Source organism: Microcebus murinus, chromosome 1, assembly GCF_040939455.1.
Source record: "Microcebus murinus isolate Inina chromosome 1, M.murinus_Inina_mat1.0, whole genome shotgun sequence".
Taxonomy (NCBI): Eukaryota; Metazoa; Chordata; class Mammalia; order Primates; family Cheirogaleidae; genus Microcebus; species Microcebus murinus.
In genome coordinates, this window is record NC_134104.1 from 46,716,389 (window position 1) to 46,733,655 (window position 17,267).

A 17,267-nucleotide genomic window follows, 5' to 3' on the forward strand; every position below is an offset into this window, starting at 1 on the left:
AGAATAGATTAGAGAGCCCAGAAAAATTAGTCGGATGTGGTGGCCATTCCTGTAGTCCCGGCTACTTGGGACGCTGAGGCAGAAGGGTTGCTTGAGCCCAGGAGTTTGAGGTTGCTGTGAGCTATGATGATGCCACTGCACTCTAACCCAGGCAAAAGAGCGAGACCCTGTCTCCAAATACGAAAAGAAAGAAAGCAAAAGGGGAAACCTATATGACATTGGTCTGGCAACAATTTTTAGATTATGACCCCAAAAGCACAGACAACAAAAGCAAATGTGGACAAATGGGATTATCTCACAATATAAAGCTTATGTACAAACAAGGAAACAATTTTCAGAGTGAAAAGACAATCTATGGATTGGGAGAAAATATTAATAAGCCACACATCTCAGTATAGGTTAATATCCAAAATATGTAAGGATCTCAAACAACTCTACAGAAAGAAAACAAATAAGCTGATTTAAAAATGAGCAAGGGACCTGAATAGACATTTATCAAAAGAAGACATAAAAATAGCCAATAGATATATTTAAAAATGCTCAATATCATTAATCATTAGGGAAGTGTAAATGTCTTAGTCCATTCTGTGTTGCTGTAACTGAATACCTGAGAATACATAATTTATAAAGAAAAGAGGTTTATTTAGTCCAGGCTGGTAAGTTCAAGATTGGGTGGCCACATCTGGTGGTTTCTTGAGGGCCTCCTGCTGCTTCATAATAGTATGGCAGAAAAACAGAAGAGAAAACAGGGGTGTGCAAAGAGATCAAACCCCAGAGGCAGCCTCCATTATAACAACTCATTCTCATGTGAACTAATCCATTCTCATGAGAACTGCCCAGTATCAGAGAAAGACATTAATCCATCTTAACAACCTAACCATCTCTTAAAGGTACCACATTCCAATACTGCCACACTGGAAACCAAGCCTCAACATCAGTTTTGGTGGAGACAAATCATATTCAAACCACAGCAGCAAATTAAAATCACAATAAGATATTATCTCATAACTGTCAGAATAGCTATTATCAAAAAGGTGAAAGATAACAACTGTGGGCGAGGATGTGGAAAAAAGGGAACCACTGTACATTGTTGGTGAGAATGCCAATTAGTACAGCCATTATGGAAATCTGTATAAAGTTTCCTCAAAAAGCTAAAAATAGAATTAGCATATGATCCAGAAATCCCACTCTGGGTATTTACCCAAATGATTTGAAATTATGTTGTAGAAATGTCTTCACTTCCATGTTTATTGCAGCACTATTCACAATAGCCAAGTTATGAAATCACCCTAAGTGTCTGTCCATCAACAGATGAATGGATAATGAAAATGTAGTGTATATATATATATATATATATATATATATATATATATATATATACACACACATACACAATGGAATACTATTCAGACTTTTAAAAGAAAGAAATTTTGTTATTTGTGACAATGTGGCTAGAACTGGAGAACATCATGCTAAGTGAAATAAGCAAGGAACAGAAATACAAATATGACATATTCTCCCTTCTATATGAAATCTAAAACAATCCAACATGAAATAGAGAGTAGAATGGTAGTTACCAGAGACTGGGAGGAACAGAGATGGTTAAAGGGTACAAAGCTGCAATTAGACTAGAGGAATAAGTTTTGGTTTTGGCTTTTTATTTCGCTTTAAGATATACTGCACAGCATGGTGAATATAGTAAATAATGTATTGCACATGTCAAAATTGCTAAAAGTGACAGTATTTATAAAAAATACTTATAAAACAAAAATCTATCAATAACTCCAAATAGGAATAATAAAAGTTCTAACTCATTATAACATCTTATAACAATAAATGTTTTGCATACATTTTCTCATTTGCTCCTCCAACACACATAGGTATTATCATTTTATAGGTGAGGTAAACTGAGGCATAGATAAGTTAAGCAAATTGCTTGAAATGCAATTCAAACCTATGCTAAAAGAGTTAATACAGGTATGGTATTTTTCACAGTGATAATATCATAGGAAAGACTTAATAAATGTTAGCTAAAAGTTTGTTGCATAAGTAATATAAAGCTAAATAATTAAAGATCTACATGGTATAATTTAAAAAACTGTCATGTAGAAGAAACAAATATGCTACTTCAAGGAGACCAATTTAAATTTTCTATTCACCATTAGTGTTTTCTATCATTCCTTGATTTTTGATATAAAACACAAGATTTTTTTCCCTACATAATTCCATTCAAGTTATAACAGTAATAACAGTATAACAAGTTATAACAGTAATAACAGTTCTGGACAAACTAAGACTAAGGTAAGACTTTTAGTCTTTCATATAACATTTTTTTATATGTATCCTTAAGGGCACAAGTGCGAGGTTTTCAGAGGAAACTTCCTCAGTTTCCAGTCATTACCCTAATTCTTTAACCCACAAATTTTAACAGTTGCTACTTGACATTATATTTTCCTAACAAGAGCTGGGGAGTTTACCGCATTTTCTACAATAACAGAACAATAACAATAATGTCAGAACACCAAGTATCCTTCAGAAAAGATCTAAATAATTTCTATTACTCTTCCTGATTTTGAGATAGGCAGGCTGGGAGGAGGTTAATTACAACAGTGACCCATCCTGAGCCTATCTTGTATTCATTCTGCATTTCACTTATACTGGGGTCATATCTACCAAAATAATGGTATGGCCATACTTACAATGTATTTCCATGGGGGTATTATGAATTTGCCTCAAAATGAATTCATTTATTTTTATTTTTACTTTTAGATGATACATAATATTTGTACATATTTATGGGATACAAGCGATATTTTGTTACATCCATGGAACATGTAATCATCAAGTAGGGGAATCCATCTACTCAAACATTTATCATTTCTATGTGTTGAGAACATTCTAAGTCCTCTCTCCTAACTATTTTGAAATATACAATACATTGTTATGAACTATAATCACTCTATTCTTTTTTTATTCCAGAGTATTATGAGGGTACAAATACTTCAGTTATATAAATTGCCCTTGTACCACCCAAGTCAGGGCTACAAGTATACGGATCCCCCAGACAGCACGCACTGCTATATTCACCCTATTTTCCTAGTGAACATTAGAACTATTCCTTCTACCTAAAGATATGTTTGTAACTATTAACCAATCTCTTTTCATCCCCTCCACCCACACACACACACCCTTCTCAGCCTCTGGTAACTATCATTCTACTCTCTACCTCCATCAATTCTTTTTAGCTCCCACAAATGAGTGAGAATATGTGGTATTTGTCATTCTGTGCCTAGCTTATTACACTTAAGATAATGTATCAAGTTTCATCGATGTTGCTGCAAATAACAACTTTCATCCTTTTTGTGGCCAAATAGTATTTCATTGTGTATATATGCCACATTTTCTTTATCCATTTGTCCACTGATGGACATTTGAGTCTATGTCTTTGTTATTGTGAATAGTGCTGCAATAAACATGAGAGTACAGGTATCCTTTGATATACTGAATTCCTTTCTGCTAAATACATACCTAGTAGTGGGACTGCTGGATTCTATGGTAGTTCTATTTTTAATTTTTTGAGAAATTTCCATATTGTTTTCTATGCTGACTATACTAATTTACATTCTCGCTAATAGTATATGAGATTTCCCTTTAACCTGCATCCTTGCCAGTATCTGTTGTTTTTTGTCTTTTAATGACAGTCATTCTTACTGGGAGAAGTTGATATCTCATTGTGATTTTAGTTTGTATTTCCCTGATGAATAGCAATGCTAAGCATTTTTTCATATACCTGTTGGCTATTTGTATGTCTTCTTTTAAGAAATGTCGGCCGGACGCCATGATTCATGCCTGTAATCCTAACACTCTGGAAGGCTGAGGCAGGAAAATCACTCAAGGTCAGGAGTTTGAAACCAGCCTGAGCAAGAGCAAGACTCCTTCTCTACTAAAAATAGAAAGAAATGAATTGGCCAACTAAAAATATATAGAAAAAATTAGCAGGCATGGTGGCGCCTGCCTGTAGTCCCAGCTACTCGGAAGGCTGAGGCAGAAGGATTGCTTGAACCCAGGAGTTTGAGGTTGCTGTGAGCTAGGCTGACGCTACAGCACTCTAGCCCAGGTAACAGAGTGAGACTCTGTCTCAAAAAAAAGAAATGTCTATTCATGCCCTTTGCCCATTTTTTAATGGGATCATTTGGTGTTTTTACTGTTGAGTTGTTTGAGTTCCTGTATATTCTGAATATTAATCTTTTTTTTTTTTTTTTAAGACAGAGTCTCGCTTTGTTGCCCAGGCTAGAGTGAGTGCCGTGGCGTCAGCCTAGCTCACAGCAACCTCAAACTCCTGGCTCAAGCAATCCTCCTGCCTCAGCCTCCCAAGTAGCTGGGACTACAGGCATGTGCCACCATGCCCGGCTAATTTTTTGTATATATATTAGTTGGCCACTTAATTTCTTTCTATTTATAGTAGAGACGAGGTCTCACTCTTGCTCAGGCTGGTTTCAAACTCCTGACCTCGAGCAATCCGCCCGCCTCAGCCTCCCAGAGAGCTAGGATTACAGGCGTGAGCCACTGCACCCGGCCTGAGTATTAATCTTTTGATGGATGAATAGTTTGGAAATATTTTTCCCCATTTAACAGATTGTCTCCTTATTCTCTTGACTATTTCCTTTGCTGTGCAGAAGCTTTTTAGTTTAATATAATCTCATTTGTCTATTTCTGTTCTTATTGTCAGGGCTTTTGTGGTCTTAGCCATAAAATCTTTGCCTAATCCATGTAATCAAAACATTTGTACCCCCTCAATATTTTGAAATAAAATATATATATTGGCTGGGCACAGTGGCTCATGCCTGTAATCCTAGCACTCTGAGAGGCCGAGGCGGGCAGATTGCTCGAGGTCGGGAGTTCGAAACCAGCCCGAGCAAGAGCTAGACCCCGTCTCTACTATAAATAGAAAGAAATTAATTGGCCAACTAATATATATACAAAAAATTAGCCGGGCATGGTGGCGCATGCCTGTAGTCCCAACTACTCAGGAGGCTGAGGCAGTAGGATCGCTTGAGCCCAGGAGTTTGAGGTTGCTGTGAGCTAGGCTGACGCCACGGCACTCACTCTAGCCTGGGCAACAAAGCGAGACTCTGTCTCAAAAAAAAATTAAAATTAAAAAATAATAAAATAAAATATATTTTTTATAAATCTTTGCCTAGACCAATCTCAACCATTTCCCCTATGTTTTCTTCTAGTAATTTTATTGTTTCAGGTCCTAGGTTTAAGTCTTTACTCCATCTTGAGTTGATCTTTGTATATGGTGAGAGATGGGGATCTAGTTTTGTTCTTCTGCATATGGATATCCAATTTCCCAGCAACATTTATTGTTGCTGTATGTTCTTTGCACTTTTTTTTTAAAATCAGTTGGTTATAAATATGTGAATTTATTTCTGGGTTCCCTATTCTGTTCCATTAGTCTATGTGTCTGTTTTTATACACATACCATGCTGTTTTGGTTACTATAGCTTTGTAATATATTTTGAAGTCAAGTAATGTCATGCCTCCAGTTTTGTTCTTTTTGCTCAGGATTTCTTTGGTTCTTTTTTGGTTCTGTGCGAATTTTAGGATTAAAATAAACTCATTTAAAGGAAAGAAAGAATTAAACCTTGGCTTAAGGAGCTCAGTACTCCTCAAACCAAATGGTGATGCTAATGAGGCTGTGTTAATTGCATCAGCAGCATTGACAATGGCAACAGTGGTCTCAGGATCAGATGATGGAACCCTCAGCATAGAAGACTTCAATGCATCAACTATAGCAACAGCATTTAATGGCACTTTTGATAACAGCAGCAATAAAGAGAGAAAAATAATGACTACCATTTAATAATCACCTACTAAGTTTCTGGCATTATTTTAGGAACTTTGCATAGGTTACCTCCTTAAAAAATCTCCACACTAATCCTATAAGGTATGTATTATTATTTCTGTTTTAAAGATAGGATAAGTAACTTGCCCAAGGTAAGTCAGTGTATTAGCAGAACAGCTAAGAACTGAAATCAGATGTCTGGCTCCAAAGTTTCTGCTTATCCGACACAAGAATCAAAGAAAATTGCCACCAAGAGAATGAATTTTCAAGGCCCACGTCAAAGTGACCTGGAAGTTTCATAACTGTTTAGCAAGGACTTGAGTGAAAGCTAGAGTTCCAACTGAATAGATTTGGGGAGCAGCCAGAAATTTTGCACCCATTATTATTAAACCTTAACCCCAGATTGGTGTAAAGCAGGGGTCCTCAAACTTTTTAAAAAGGGGGCCAGTTCACTGTCCCTCAGACCATTGGAGGGCTGTTGGAGAGTGCAGCACACATTCCACACATGCACATTGTGGGCCCAGGATGAGTCAGCTGCTAAGCAGGACAGGCAGTGGCGGGATAAATGTCCTCGGTGGGCCACATGTGGCCTGCGGGCCGTAGTTTGAGGACCCCTGGTATAAAGCCTGAAATGTAGAGATTACAATTTGATAGTTTCACAGAATCTTGATAACAGTGCTCTTTTTCATAACAGCATGAATGTGCACTGATGTCATCTTAATTCCATGGCAATAGTAGTACATCATAAGTTTTTCCTATAGAAAGTATCTTTTGATATACATTTTCATTTATATAATATTTTATGTACACAAAGAATTGTCACATGTGAGATTTAAAAGAGATAATAAAATAATTTTGTAAGGTAGAAAGGGCATTCAAAATTACTTCTCTTTTTACAACTCAGGAAACTGGGGCCGGGCGCAGTGGCTCACACCTGTAACCCTAACACTCTGGGTGGCCGAGGTGGGAGCATAGCTTGAGCTCAGGAGTTCGAGACCATCCTGAGCAACAGTGAGACCACGTCTATATTTTTTTAAAAGAAAAAAATAAAATAAAAAACCTCAGGAAACTGAAGTTCAAAGTTAAATGACATGAGCATTAATCCAAGTGCACAAAATTCAAAACATATTGAGCAAAACTCTGGGTATATATAAATGCAAATAAGACATTATACCTCTTCTAAAGAAGCTCATGGTCTATGCAGAAGAGGCAAAAACAAACATCTATAGTACAAAGTGGATAAATTTCTAATACCTCCAATTACATATTAACTTTAGTTACTGGATTATGCTGCTGAAATTCTCATTTTTCAGGGGCAAACTTAGAAAGAGACCTAACAAAGTATAAAGTTAAAATTGTCACTGATAATTCACTAAAACCTAAGTGAAACTATATTTTTCAAAATGAAAAAAAATTCAAGTTCACAAAAAATAGAGTTAAAAAAATAAAATTGGTTAGAAATAGAAGAAATTTGTTGTAGATTAAAAAGGCAACTATAAATACTCTTTAATGCAATCAGATTTACAATGGAAATACAAACCAGAAGTTACCTACATGGTTTGGGGGTAAAAACATATAAAACTGGATAAATTTTTCACTTAATAAAAACTCTTTATTCTATAGGCTAAAAGCAAAAAAGAAAAAGAAAAGCTTCAAGAGTTCAAGGCAAATAAAACTTTAAAAATCTAGTGGAATTTACTAATTGATCGTCCCTTAGCTTTTTTCTACAAATTCTTATTTCCAGTCCACAATTCTCTCCTAAAGCTTAAAACAATGGCAATTTCAGATTTGCATTCCTTTTATTGGCACAGTAAGCCACATTTGTTAGTGTAATTCAGCTATCTCAAATCATTTTTGTAAGAAATGTATTCAGCTATTCATTCAATAAATATTTATTGAGCACTAAGTGCTAGGTATAAAAATAGTAAATAGTATTGGATATAAAAATAGTAAATAAGATTGGATAAATGGACAGACAGACAGATGGACAAACAGGACAGAGAAGGAGAGAGGAATAGACTGATGTCAGGGGAATGGATTTCAATCATAACAGGAAAATAAACTGGGATATTGAAATAGTCAACTAAATTTTCATTAAGAGTCTGCATCCATTTTTCCAAAATACAAGAATGGTAACCAGTACTTTTGAAACCTATTATTAGCCATGGACTGCTGGTTCCAATAGCCATTCCAGCCACCAGGCAAGAAAAGTCAAAACAGCTATCAGAACCCATTTACCTCACATTTAGCAATAATATATTTATGGACAAAGAAGGAGGGTTCATGAGAATAAATATAGTATTTATTTTGAGTAAAGTTATCACAAAACATACCTTTCAGATAAAAAACAGCTCTTGTGAGGATTTAGATTTTGACAAGATTCTAGGCTGCGATCAGATGATGAAGAATGTTGCTTTGATTGCAAGTTGTCTGTATCACTCAAACTTGCCTCAGTTACAGGTGGGGTCGTTATGTATTTTCTTCCTAACTCCGTTCCCAGGACATTCGTCAATATAACTCTGGGTATCCTGTCACACAGAATAACAAACACTGTACTGTACTGAAGTTTTCAGTAAAAAAATGTATTCCAGGAAGTTGAACTTTCAAACATTGTCATCATAGCAAAAATAAGCTAATAGAACTATACAACCTAGAAATCAATCCATAAATACTCAAAATACAATTTTTTTTGTTTCTAGAAGTATTTGTTTCTTACAAATTATAGCATAGATTAACCTGTCACTATAATATCTTTAATTGCTTGAATGGTTGCTTTTAAGGGACTTGATATTTTAACCAATTTTTCTCAAAATGTTTTCTTTTTCTTTTTCAGCAGTTATTAAAGTCATAGATTACTATAAAGCAATTCAAAAAAATCTTCATTCTTCTCATTCAACAGAAATGTCCTTAATAAGTAATTCCATACTTCTAATTGGCAAATGCTAAGTCCAACAAGAAAAACATCATTCAGATGGCACCTATGGTGATAATGTATATGCTAATATATGACAGTATGAGGGGCTCAGTAAATCAAATGTTTAGGAAGTTAAAGCGTACTTTTAAAGCTCAAAACTTTTTAAGTTGGTGGGGTTTATATCAAATGTATTATATAAGCCTGATGTCTTCTTAAACAGATGAGCATAGTGTAACCTTTGCTTTGTTTGTCAACTGTTATATGAACAACAACTGATGAACTTTGTCACACTATAATAATGCACTCAATAGCACTACTTGGCCCCGAATGGACTGGTCCAAGCCAAATTATTATGATATTTTTAGTTCTTGTTCCTATGTTTTTAAAATTTTCCTAACTCCTCTTTATTAGAGACCTTCCTTAACTCTTCCCAATATATCACTAGCAGTACTTTGCTGATATTTTGTGAGAAACAACACAAATGTTTAGAAACAGCCTAAATACAGGCATATCTCACTTTATTGTACTTCACTTTACTATACTTCACAGATATTGCATGTTTTACAATGGTAAGTCGAGCAAGTCTATCAGTACCATTTTTTCCAAAAGCACGTGTTCATTTCATGTATCTGTGTCACATTTTGGTACTTCTCTCAATATTTAAACTTTTCCATTATTATTATATCTATTATAATGATCTGTAATCAGTGGTCTTCAATGCTACTATTATAATTGTTTTGGAGCACCAAAAACTGAGCCCATATAAGATGTTGACCTTAATTGATAAATGTTGTCTGTGTTCTTTTTTTTATTTATTTATTTTTTATTTTAGCATATTATGGGAGTATAAGTGTTAAGGTTATATATATTGCCCATGGCCCCCTTCCCCCTTCAAGTAAGAGCTTCAAGCGTGTCCATCCCCCAAACATTGCACATCTTACTCGTTTAGTTGTATATATCCATCCCCTCCTCCCCGCTCCCACCCTCCTGACACCCGATAAATGTTACTCCTATATGTCCACTTAGGTGTTGATCTGTTAATACCAATTTGCTGGTGAGTGTTGTCTGTGTTCTGACTACTCCACCAACAGACTATTCCCCCATCTTTCTCCCTCTCGTAGGGCTTCATTACACTGAGACATAGCAATATTGAAATTAGGCCACTTAATAATCCTTCAGTGATCTGTAAGTGTTCCTCTGTAAGTGAAAGGAAGAGTCACAAATCTCCCACTTTAAATCAAAAGCAAGGCATGATTAAGCTTAGTGAGGAAAACATGCAAAAAGCTGAGATGGCTGAAAGCTAAGCCTCTTGTACCAAAGTTAGCCAAACTGTGAATGCAAAGGAAAAGTTCTTGAAGGAAATTAAAAGTGCCACTCCAGTGAGCACATGAATGGTAAGAAAGCAAAACGGCCTTTTTGCTGATATGGAAAAGGTTTTAGTGGTCTGGATAGAAGATTAAACTAAACACAACATTCCTTTAAGCCAAAGCCTAATCCAGAGTCAGACCTTAACTCTCTTCAAATCTATGAAGATTAAAAGAGGTAAGGAAGCTGCAGAAGAAAAGTTAGAAGCTAGGACAGATTGATTCATGAGGTTTAAGGAAACAAGTCATCTTTGGAACATAAAAGTGCAAGTAAAGCAGAAAGTGCTGATGCAGAAGCTGCAGCAAGTTACTTACAAGATTAAGTTAATTGATGAAGTTAAGTAAGTTAATTGATGAAGGTAGCTACACTAAACAACAGATTTTCAGTGTAAACAAAATAGCCTTCTTTAGAAGAAGATACCATCTAGGACTTTCATAGCTAGAGACAAGTCAATGTCTAGCTTCAAAGGACAGGCTGATTCTCTTACTAGGGGCTAATGCAGTTGATGACTTTAAGTTGAAGTCAATGCTCATTACCACTGTGAAAACGCTAGGGCCCCTCAGAACTATGATAAATCTACTCCGTGTTCTATAAATGGAATAGCAAGGCCTGGGAGTCAGCATATCTATTTACAGCATGGTTCACCGAATCATTTTTTCTTTTTCTGAGACAGAAACTTGCTCTCTTGCCTGGACTTGAATACAGTGGCATCATTGTATAATCATAGCTCACTGCAACCCAAACTCCTGGGCTTAATAAATCTTCCTGCCTCGCCTCCTGAGTAGCTGGGACTATAGGCACACATCACCCCACCCAGCTAATATTTCTATATTTTTTATAGAGATGCGGTCTTGCTCAGGCTGTTCTCAAGCTCCTCCTGCCTTAGCCTCTCAAAGCGCTAGGATTACAGGCGTGAGCACCAAACCTGGCTGGCTTACAAATCTTTTAAACTTACCTTTGAGAACAACTGCTCAGGAAAAAGACTCCTTTAACCCTCTGCACTCGCTTTTTTCTCAATTCCTTTATTCTACTCGGGATTTAATTTTTTAAATACCCCAGATTTTACAAAGCGCAGCAGTAGAATAAAAACCTGGAGTTTCTTCTCATACAAACTTATTTATTTGGATTTTTTTATATTTCAAATTATTGATACATTCAAAGAGTAATTTTAATCTCTATAATTTTTGCTAACCGTGTTGAGTCACACATGACATCCGAGTGCAAAAGGTTAAAAATATTACTGTACATTGACAATGCACCTGATCACCCAAGATCTCTGATGAAGACGTTTAGGGAGATTAATGTTTTCAAGCCTGCTAACACAACACCCGTTCTTCAGCTCATAGATAGAGTAATTTGAACTTTCAAGTCTCATTATTTGAGAAGTACATTTTGCAAAGCTATAGTTGACATAGTGATTCCTCTGATCTGGACAAAGTAAATTCAAAACCTTTTTGAAAGGATTCACCATTCTAGATGCCATTAAGAACATTCATGATTCATGGGTAGAGGTCAAAATATCAATATTAACAGGAGTTTGGAAGAAGCTAATTCCAACTCTCATGGATGACTTTGAGGAGCTCCAGACTTCAGTGGAAGAAGTAACTGTGATGGCCGGGCGCGGTGGCTCACGCCTGTAATCCTAGCACTCTGGGAGGCCGAGGCGGGCGGATTGCTCGAGGTCAGGAGCTCGAAATCAGCCTGAGCAAGAGTGAGACCCGTCTCTACTATAAATAGAAAGAAATTAATTGGCCAACTAATATATATAGAAAAAATTAGCCGGGCACGGTGGCGCTTGCCTGTAGTCCCAGCTACTCGGGAAGCTGAGGCAGGAGGATGGCTTGAGCCCAGGAGTTTGAGGTTGCTGTGAGCGAGGCTGATGCCATGGCACCCACTCTAGCCTGGGCAACAAAGCAAGACTCTGTCTCAAAAAAAAAAAGAAGTAAATGTGGTAGAAATAGCAAGAGAACTAGAATTTGAAATGGAGCCTTAAAATGTGACTGAATTGCTGTAATCTCATGATAAAACTGAAACAGAAAAGGAGTTTCTTCTTATGGGTGAGTAAAAAAACTGGTTTCTTGAGATGGAATCTACTCCTGGTGTAGGTGCTGTGAACATTCTTGAAATGACAACAAAGGATTCAGAATATTATATAAACTTAGTCAGAAAGGGAGTGGCAGGGTTTGAGATTATTGACTCCAATTGTGAAAGAAGTTCTACTGTGGGTAGAATGCATCAAACAGCATTGCATGCTACAGAGAAATCTTTCATGAAAGGAAGAGTCAATTGATGCAACAAACATCATTGTTATCTTATTTTATGAAACTGCCACAGCCAACTCAACCTTCAGCAACCACTATTCTGATCAGTCAACAGCCATCAACATGGAGGCAAGTACCTTCACCAGCAAAAAACACTATAAATCACTGAAGGCTCAGATGATTGTTAGCATTTTTTAGTATTAATAATAATATATTTTAAATTAAGGCATGTACATTTTTTAGACATAATCCTATCATACACTTAATAGACTATGGCATAGAGTAAATGTAACTTTCGTATGCACTGGGAAAGCAAAAAATGCATGTGACTCATTTCATTGCAATATTTGTTTTATTATGGTGGTCTGGAACCAAACCTGCAATATCTCCAAGGTATGCCTATATTTTTGTTGGGTGGATTCACTGTACTTTGTTACATTTGTTGTCTTACTTAGAGGTATTCTATTTTCACTACATAAAGGCACTATATTCTTTTCACTATGTTCCAGACAGCACAAAATTTCAGACCTTCAGAGAACTTTAAAGTAAATTTGTACATTCATTATTTTAACATGAAGAACCCAAAGTTCAGAAAAATTAAATGGGCTGGGTACAGTGGTTCACTCCTGAAATCCCAGCACTTTGGGAGGCTGAGGCAAGAGGATCACTTGAGGCCAGGAGTTCAAGAACAGCCTGGACAACATACTGAGACCCTATCTCTACAAAAAAACTTTAAAAATTATCTGGGTGTGTGGTGTATGCCTAGAGTCCTAGCTACATGGGAGGCTAAGGCAGGAGGATCACTTGAGCCCAAAAGTTTGAGGCTATAGTGAGCTAATGATCAAGCCCTTATACTCTAGCCTGAGCAACAGAGCGACACCCTGTCCCTAAAAAAGAAAAAAGAAAGAAAAAAGAAAAAAAAAGAAAATCAAATGATTTGCCTAATAAGTAGTTCTTCCTAACGAAAGACCCTGGGCCTATTATCTTTCAGGGTTTTTTGTTTGTCTTATTCCATTATATTATATTCTCAATACTAACCTGTCAAAGCTTCCCAGATAACTGAGCTTTTCCATAGATACTTCAAGAAACCCTTGATAATATCCACTTCTAAAATAATCACCATTTTTTAAAAAGTGCCACAACTATTAAGTTGTACATATAGGCTAAAAATAAAGGCTAATAGTAAATACAACTCCCTGGGTTTATAAGCAAAGAAAAAAGGCAAAGGAAGCCTGCCACCTAGTGTGCCTCTAATTGTAAGGAAGGGAGGGCAGAGATATTTTTATTTCTCTTTGCATGATTTAAATCTCTAAGGATACTATTTAGTATTGTATGCTTTATATACTTGATGCCTGACAGAATCTCCTTAAAAAATGTTAGATTTGAAGTCAAAAAAGGAGCAGAGTAGGAGCAATAAGATGTTTCAACATTTCTTCTACTGGATCTTACACTATGCATTGCTATGAAATGAATCACTAAAGGAAACTTAACTGTAGTTCTCAATACTAAAGAAAAAACACAGAAATATTAGCAGAGAAGACTTTAATCAAGTTAGAATCATTTTTTACAAATAAATATTTTAGTGTAAATAAAATCTTTTAAGAGATGAATCTAATATACTAATTAATAACTCATTTTAAGATTGATGATATACTCTTTATATGTTCCTCTATCATTACTGAATTTATAAATGTTGTTTATAATAAAAAACAATCCAAAAACTGTAGTATTTAAGCATAGAAAAATTTGGAGCATATATGAAGACGCATCAAAGAAATGTCAACTGTTTTTGTCAGCCAGAAAATTAATGTGACTCATTTTATTGCAATATAAACATTTAGTATCTTTATTTAAGTGCCTGGCTATAACATTATTTAAATATGTTTGAAAATGTTGAGTCACTTGAAAAAAAGAAAAGTTGTCTCTCCAAAACATGGAAATTAGAGTCAATAGATTAGTGCTACATAAAGTGTTGAAAAGAATAATTTGACTGAAATAGCAGCACAAATATCAAGGAAAGGAAAAATTTCTAAAGGGTAGAATTTTCCTCTGAATAATAAATGATCATCCTATTCTTGCATGATTTGTTTTGCTGCTAGATTTTATAAGAAGAAAAAGGAAAAAAAAATGGAAATGAAAAAAAAGAGGATAAGTGAGACATTTTAAGTTGAACAAAACTAAAAAGTCTTTCCTAGAAGAGAAAATTTCAAAATTCAACCAAAAATCACTTGAAGAGATTATATACCAAGCTGTGCCAGAACCTATATCCCTAAAGCACCACAGCTTTTTGAGGATCTCTGAAGCTATTAGAAGATTCAAGACACTATCTCAGCATGTCTACCATGGTATACCTTTCAAGGAGAAAGTATTCTATTACTGTGTGAACAAATGCCACAGGGAGAAACTAAAGAATAAGTAGAAAATTTTAATTAATGAATTAGTGATATAAAATATATAGTAAAGTATAATTCCTACTTCACTGATGAGAAAAATTAAAGTTCAAAAGGGTAAAAGGGAATTAAAAGCAAGAACTTTGGGGTTAGACAAACATAGGTTTAGATTCTGATTTCACTGCCTAATAACTGTATATCCTTTGGCAAATTAATTACCATAATTTCTATCTCTTAGCATTTATCTCCTCATCTCGAAAATGGGAAGAATAATATCTACCTTACACAATTTTTAAGAATAAATTTGATAATAGGCCAGGCGTGCTGGCTCACACCTGTAACGCTAGCACTCTGGGAGGCCAAGGCAGGCAGATCGCTCAAGGTCAGGAGTTTGAAACCAGCCTGAGCAAGAGCGAGATCCCGTCTCTACTAAAAATAGAAAGAAATTAATTGGCCAAATAAAAATATATAGAAAAAATTAGCCAGGCATGGTGGCGCATGCCTGTAGTCCCAGCTACTTAGGAGGCTGAGGCAGAAGGATTGCTTGAGCCCAGGAGTGTGAGGTTGCTATGAGCTAGGCTGACACCACAGTACTCTAGCCAAGGCAACAGAGTGAGACTCTGTCTCAAAAAGAAAAGAATAAATTAGATAATAAATGTAAAGTAGTTAGCACAATTCTTGGAACATAGTAAGTACACAAAAAATGAAAATTCACTTCAATTTTCATATTATTGAAGTCTTGCTCAAAGTTATAAACTTCCCTTTCAAATAGTGCTTATCATAATTTATTATGCTCTGAAATCTTGAAGAAAATAGTTTCTTCTTAGAAAAGTGTATTAAGTGAGCAGGGTGCAATGGCTCACAACTATAACCCCAGCCACTCAAAGAGGCTGATGCCAGAAGATCACTTGAGGCCAGGAGTTTGAAGCGGCAGTGAACTATGATTACACCACTGCACTCTAGCCTAAGCAACAGGGTGAATTCCTGTGTCTAAAAAATAAAATTAAATTACAAGTGTATAACTGAATAGTTAACAATGACTATAGTACACCTAGCTCTTCATAACACACAGCCATAGCCCAAACACTTTTCATCAAATATTAGCAACTTATCCATTTTGGGGACCTTTAGGAAACAAAAGAGTTTTGTTTGACAGCCTTACAAAATTCAAATCTGTAAAGTGATAATTAAATTCATAATACTTAAGCTATCTTTTGGGGTACAACTACATAAATTAGCACTGCCCTGGATATTCCATGGCTATCCAGCACTTCAAAAACTTCTGAATTTTCACATGGAATTGAAGTATACACTTCATCTCTCATACTATCTTAATGTGAAATGAAGGACTAAAAGTTTTCACTTCACAGATGTATCCAATTTTTTTCTTAAGTATGTAAATGGTATTGATAAGTAAAACAAAATAGAATTTGCTTGACTTTACTTACTAATATTATGAAATCACACTTCAAAATACCATAAATACACTAAACCAAAGCAGAAACAAATTTTGAAATGTATTAATAGTAAGATGTAGCAGAAGGTATACTGGCCTGAGAAGTAATGCCATTTTCTGATTGTGTCTCTGCATGGTTATTCTCTCTGATTCCTAATTTTCTCACTTACAAATTGTAAGTTCTTTCCCTGTTTAAGTAGCAAGATAGCTGTGAAATTCAAATAATTTAATAAATGAAGGAGAAACTTTGAATAACTGATAAGAGCTATTAGTATAACAACTCTATGTCAAGAGCAAATTTTTAAGGAAACGAAGATTTAATTGAAACATAACATAATTATATCTGCTACTAAAGCAACAAAGAAAAAAAATTACAACGCTAATTTAGTTTTCATTTAGCTATTATGGCTAATGCCTTTCTAAAACTGTGCTACTATGTGACATTTCAAGAGGGGTCTCATAAATCTATGCTTGTCCCAGATAATAAAATTTAAAATATACCTTTTAAATTAGCATTTTAAAGGTATGTAGAAAAAATTTAATTTTTGATAACCTCTCTTGCAGAGATTCACAGATTTTCTAAATTTACTTTTTTTTTTTTGGAGACAGAGTCTCACTCTGTTGCCCAGGCTAGAGTGCCGTGGCGTCAGCCTACCTCACAGCAACCTCAAACTCCTGGGCTCAAGTGATCCTACTACCTCAGCCTCCTGAGCAGCTGGGACTACAGGCATGTGCCACCATGCCCGGCTAATTTTTATATATATATTTTTTTAGCTGTCCAGCTAATTTCTTTCTATTTTTAGTAGAGACAGCATCTCGCTCTTGCTCAGGCTGGACTCGAACTCTTGAGCTCAAACGATCCGCCTCGGCCTCTCAGAGTGCTAGGATTACAGGTGAGAGCCACCACGCCTGGCCTAAGTTTACTTTTTTATTAAGCTAAATTTTACGTGACTAAATTGTCACTCAACTAGAATACTACTGGCTTATCAACATCTTAAGGTGATAAGAATACTGTAGTGTCCAAAAAGTTTTA

The 17,267-nt window shown here is 35.6% G+C and overlaps 1 protein-coding gene across 8 annotated transcripts in view; it reads right to left on the reverse strand.

The window, feature by feature from the left end:
- SENP7 (SUMO specific peptidase 7) overlaps window positions 1-17,267 on the reverse strand; it is a 142,080-nt gene that overhangs the window by 59,713 nt on the left and 65,100 nt on the right. For 6 of the 8 annotated variants that reach the window (XM_012779682.3, XM_012779678.3, XM_012779677.3 and 3 more), the window contains one exon: window positions 8,182-8,376. The exons of the other annotated variants lie outside the window; for them this stretch is intronic. In XM_012779682.3, the coding sequence (XP_012635136.1) occupies window positions 8,182-8,376 (195 nt within the window). The remainder of the gene's footprint in view (window positions 1-8,181; window positions 8,377-17,267) is intronic. 8 annotated transcript variants of the gene reach the window in all.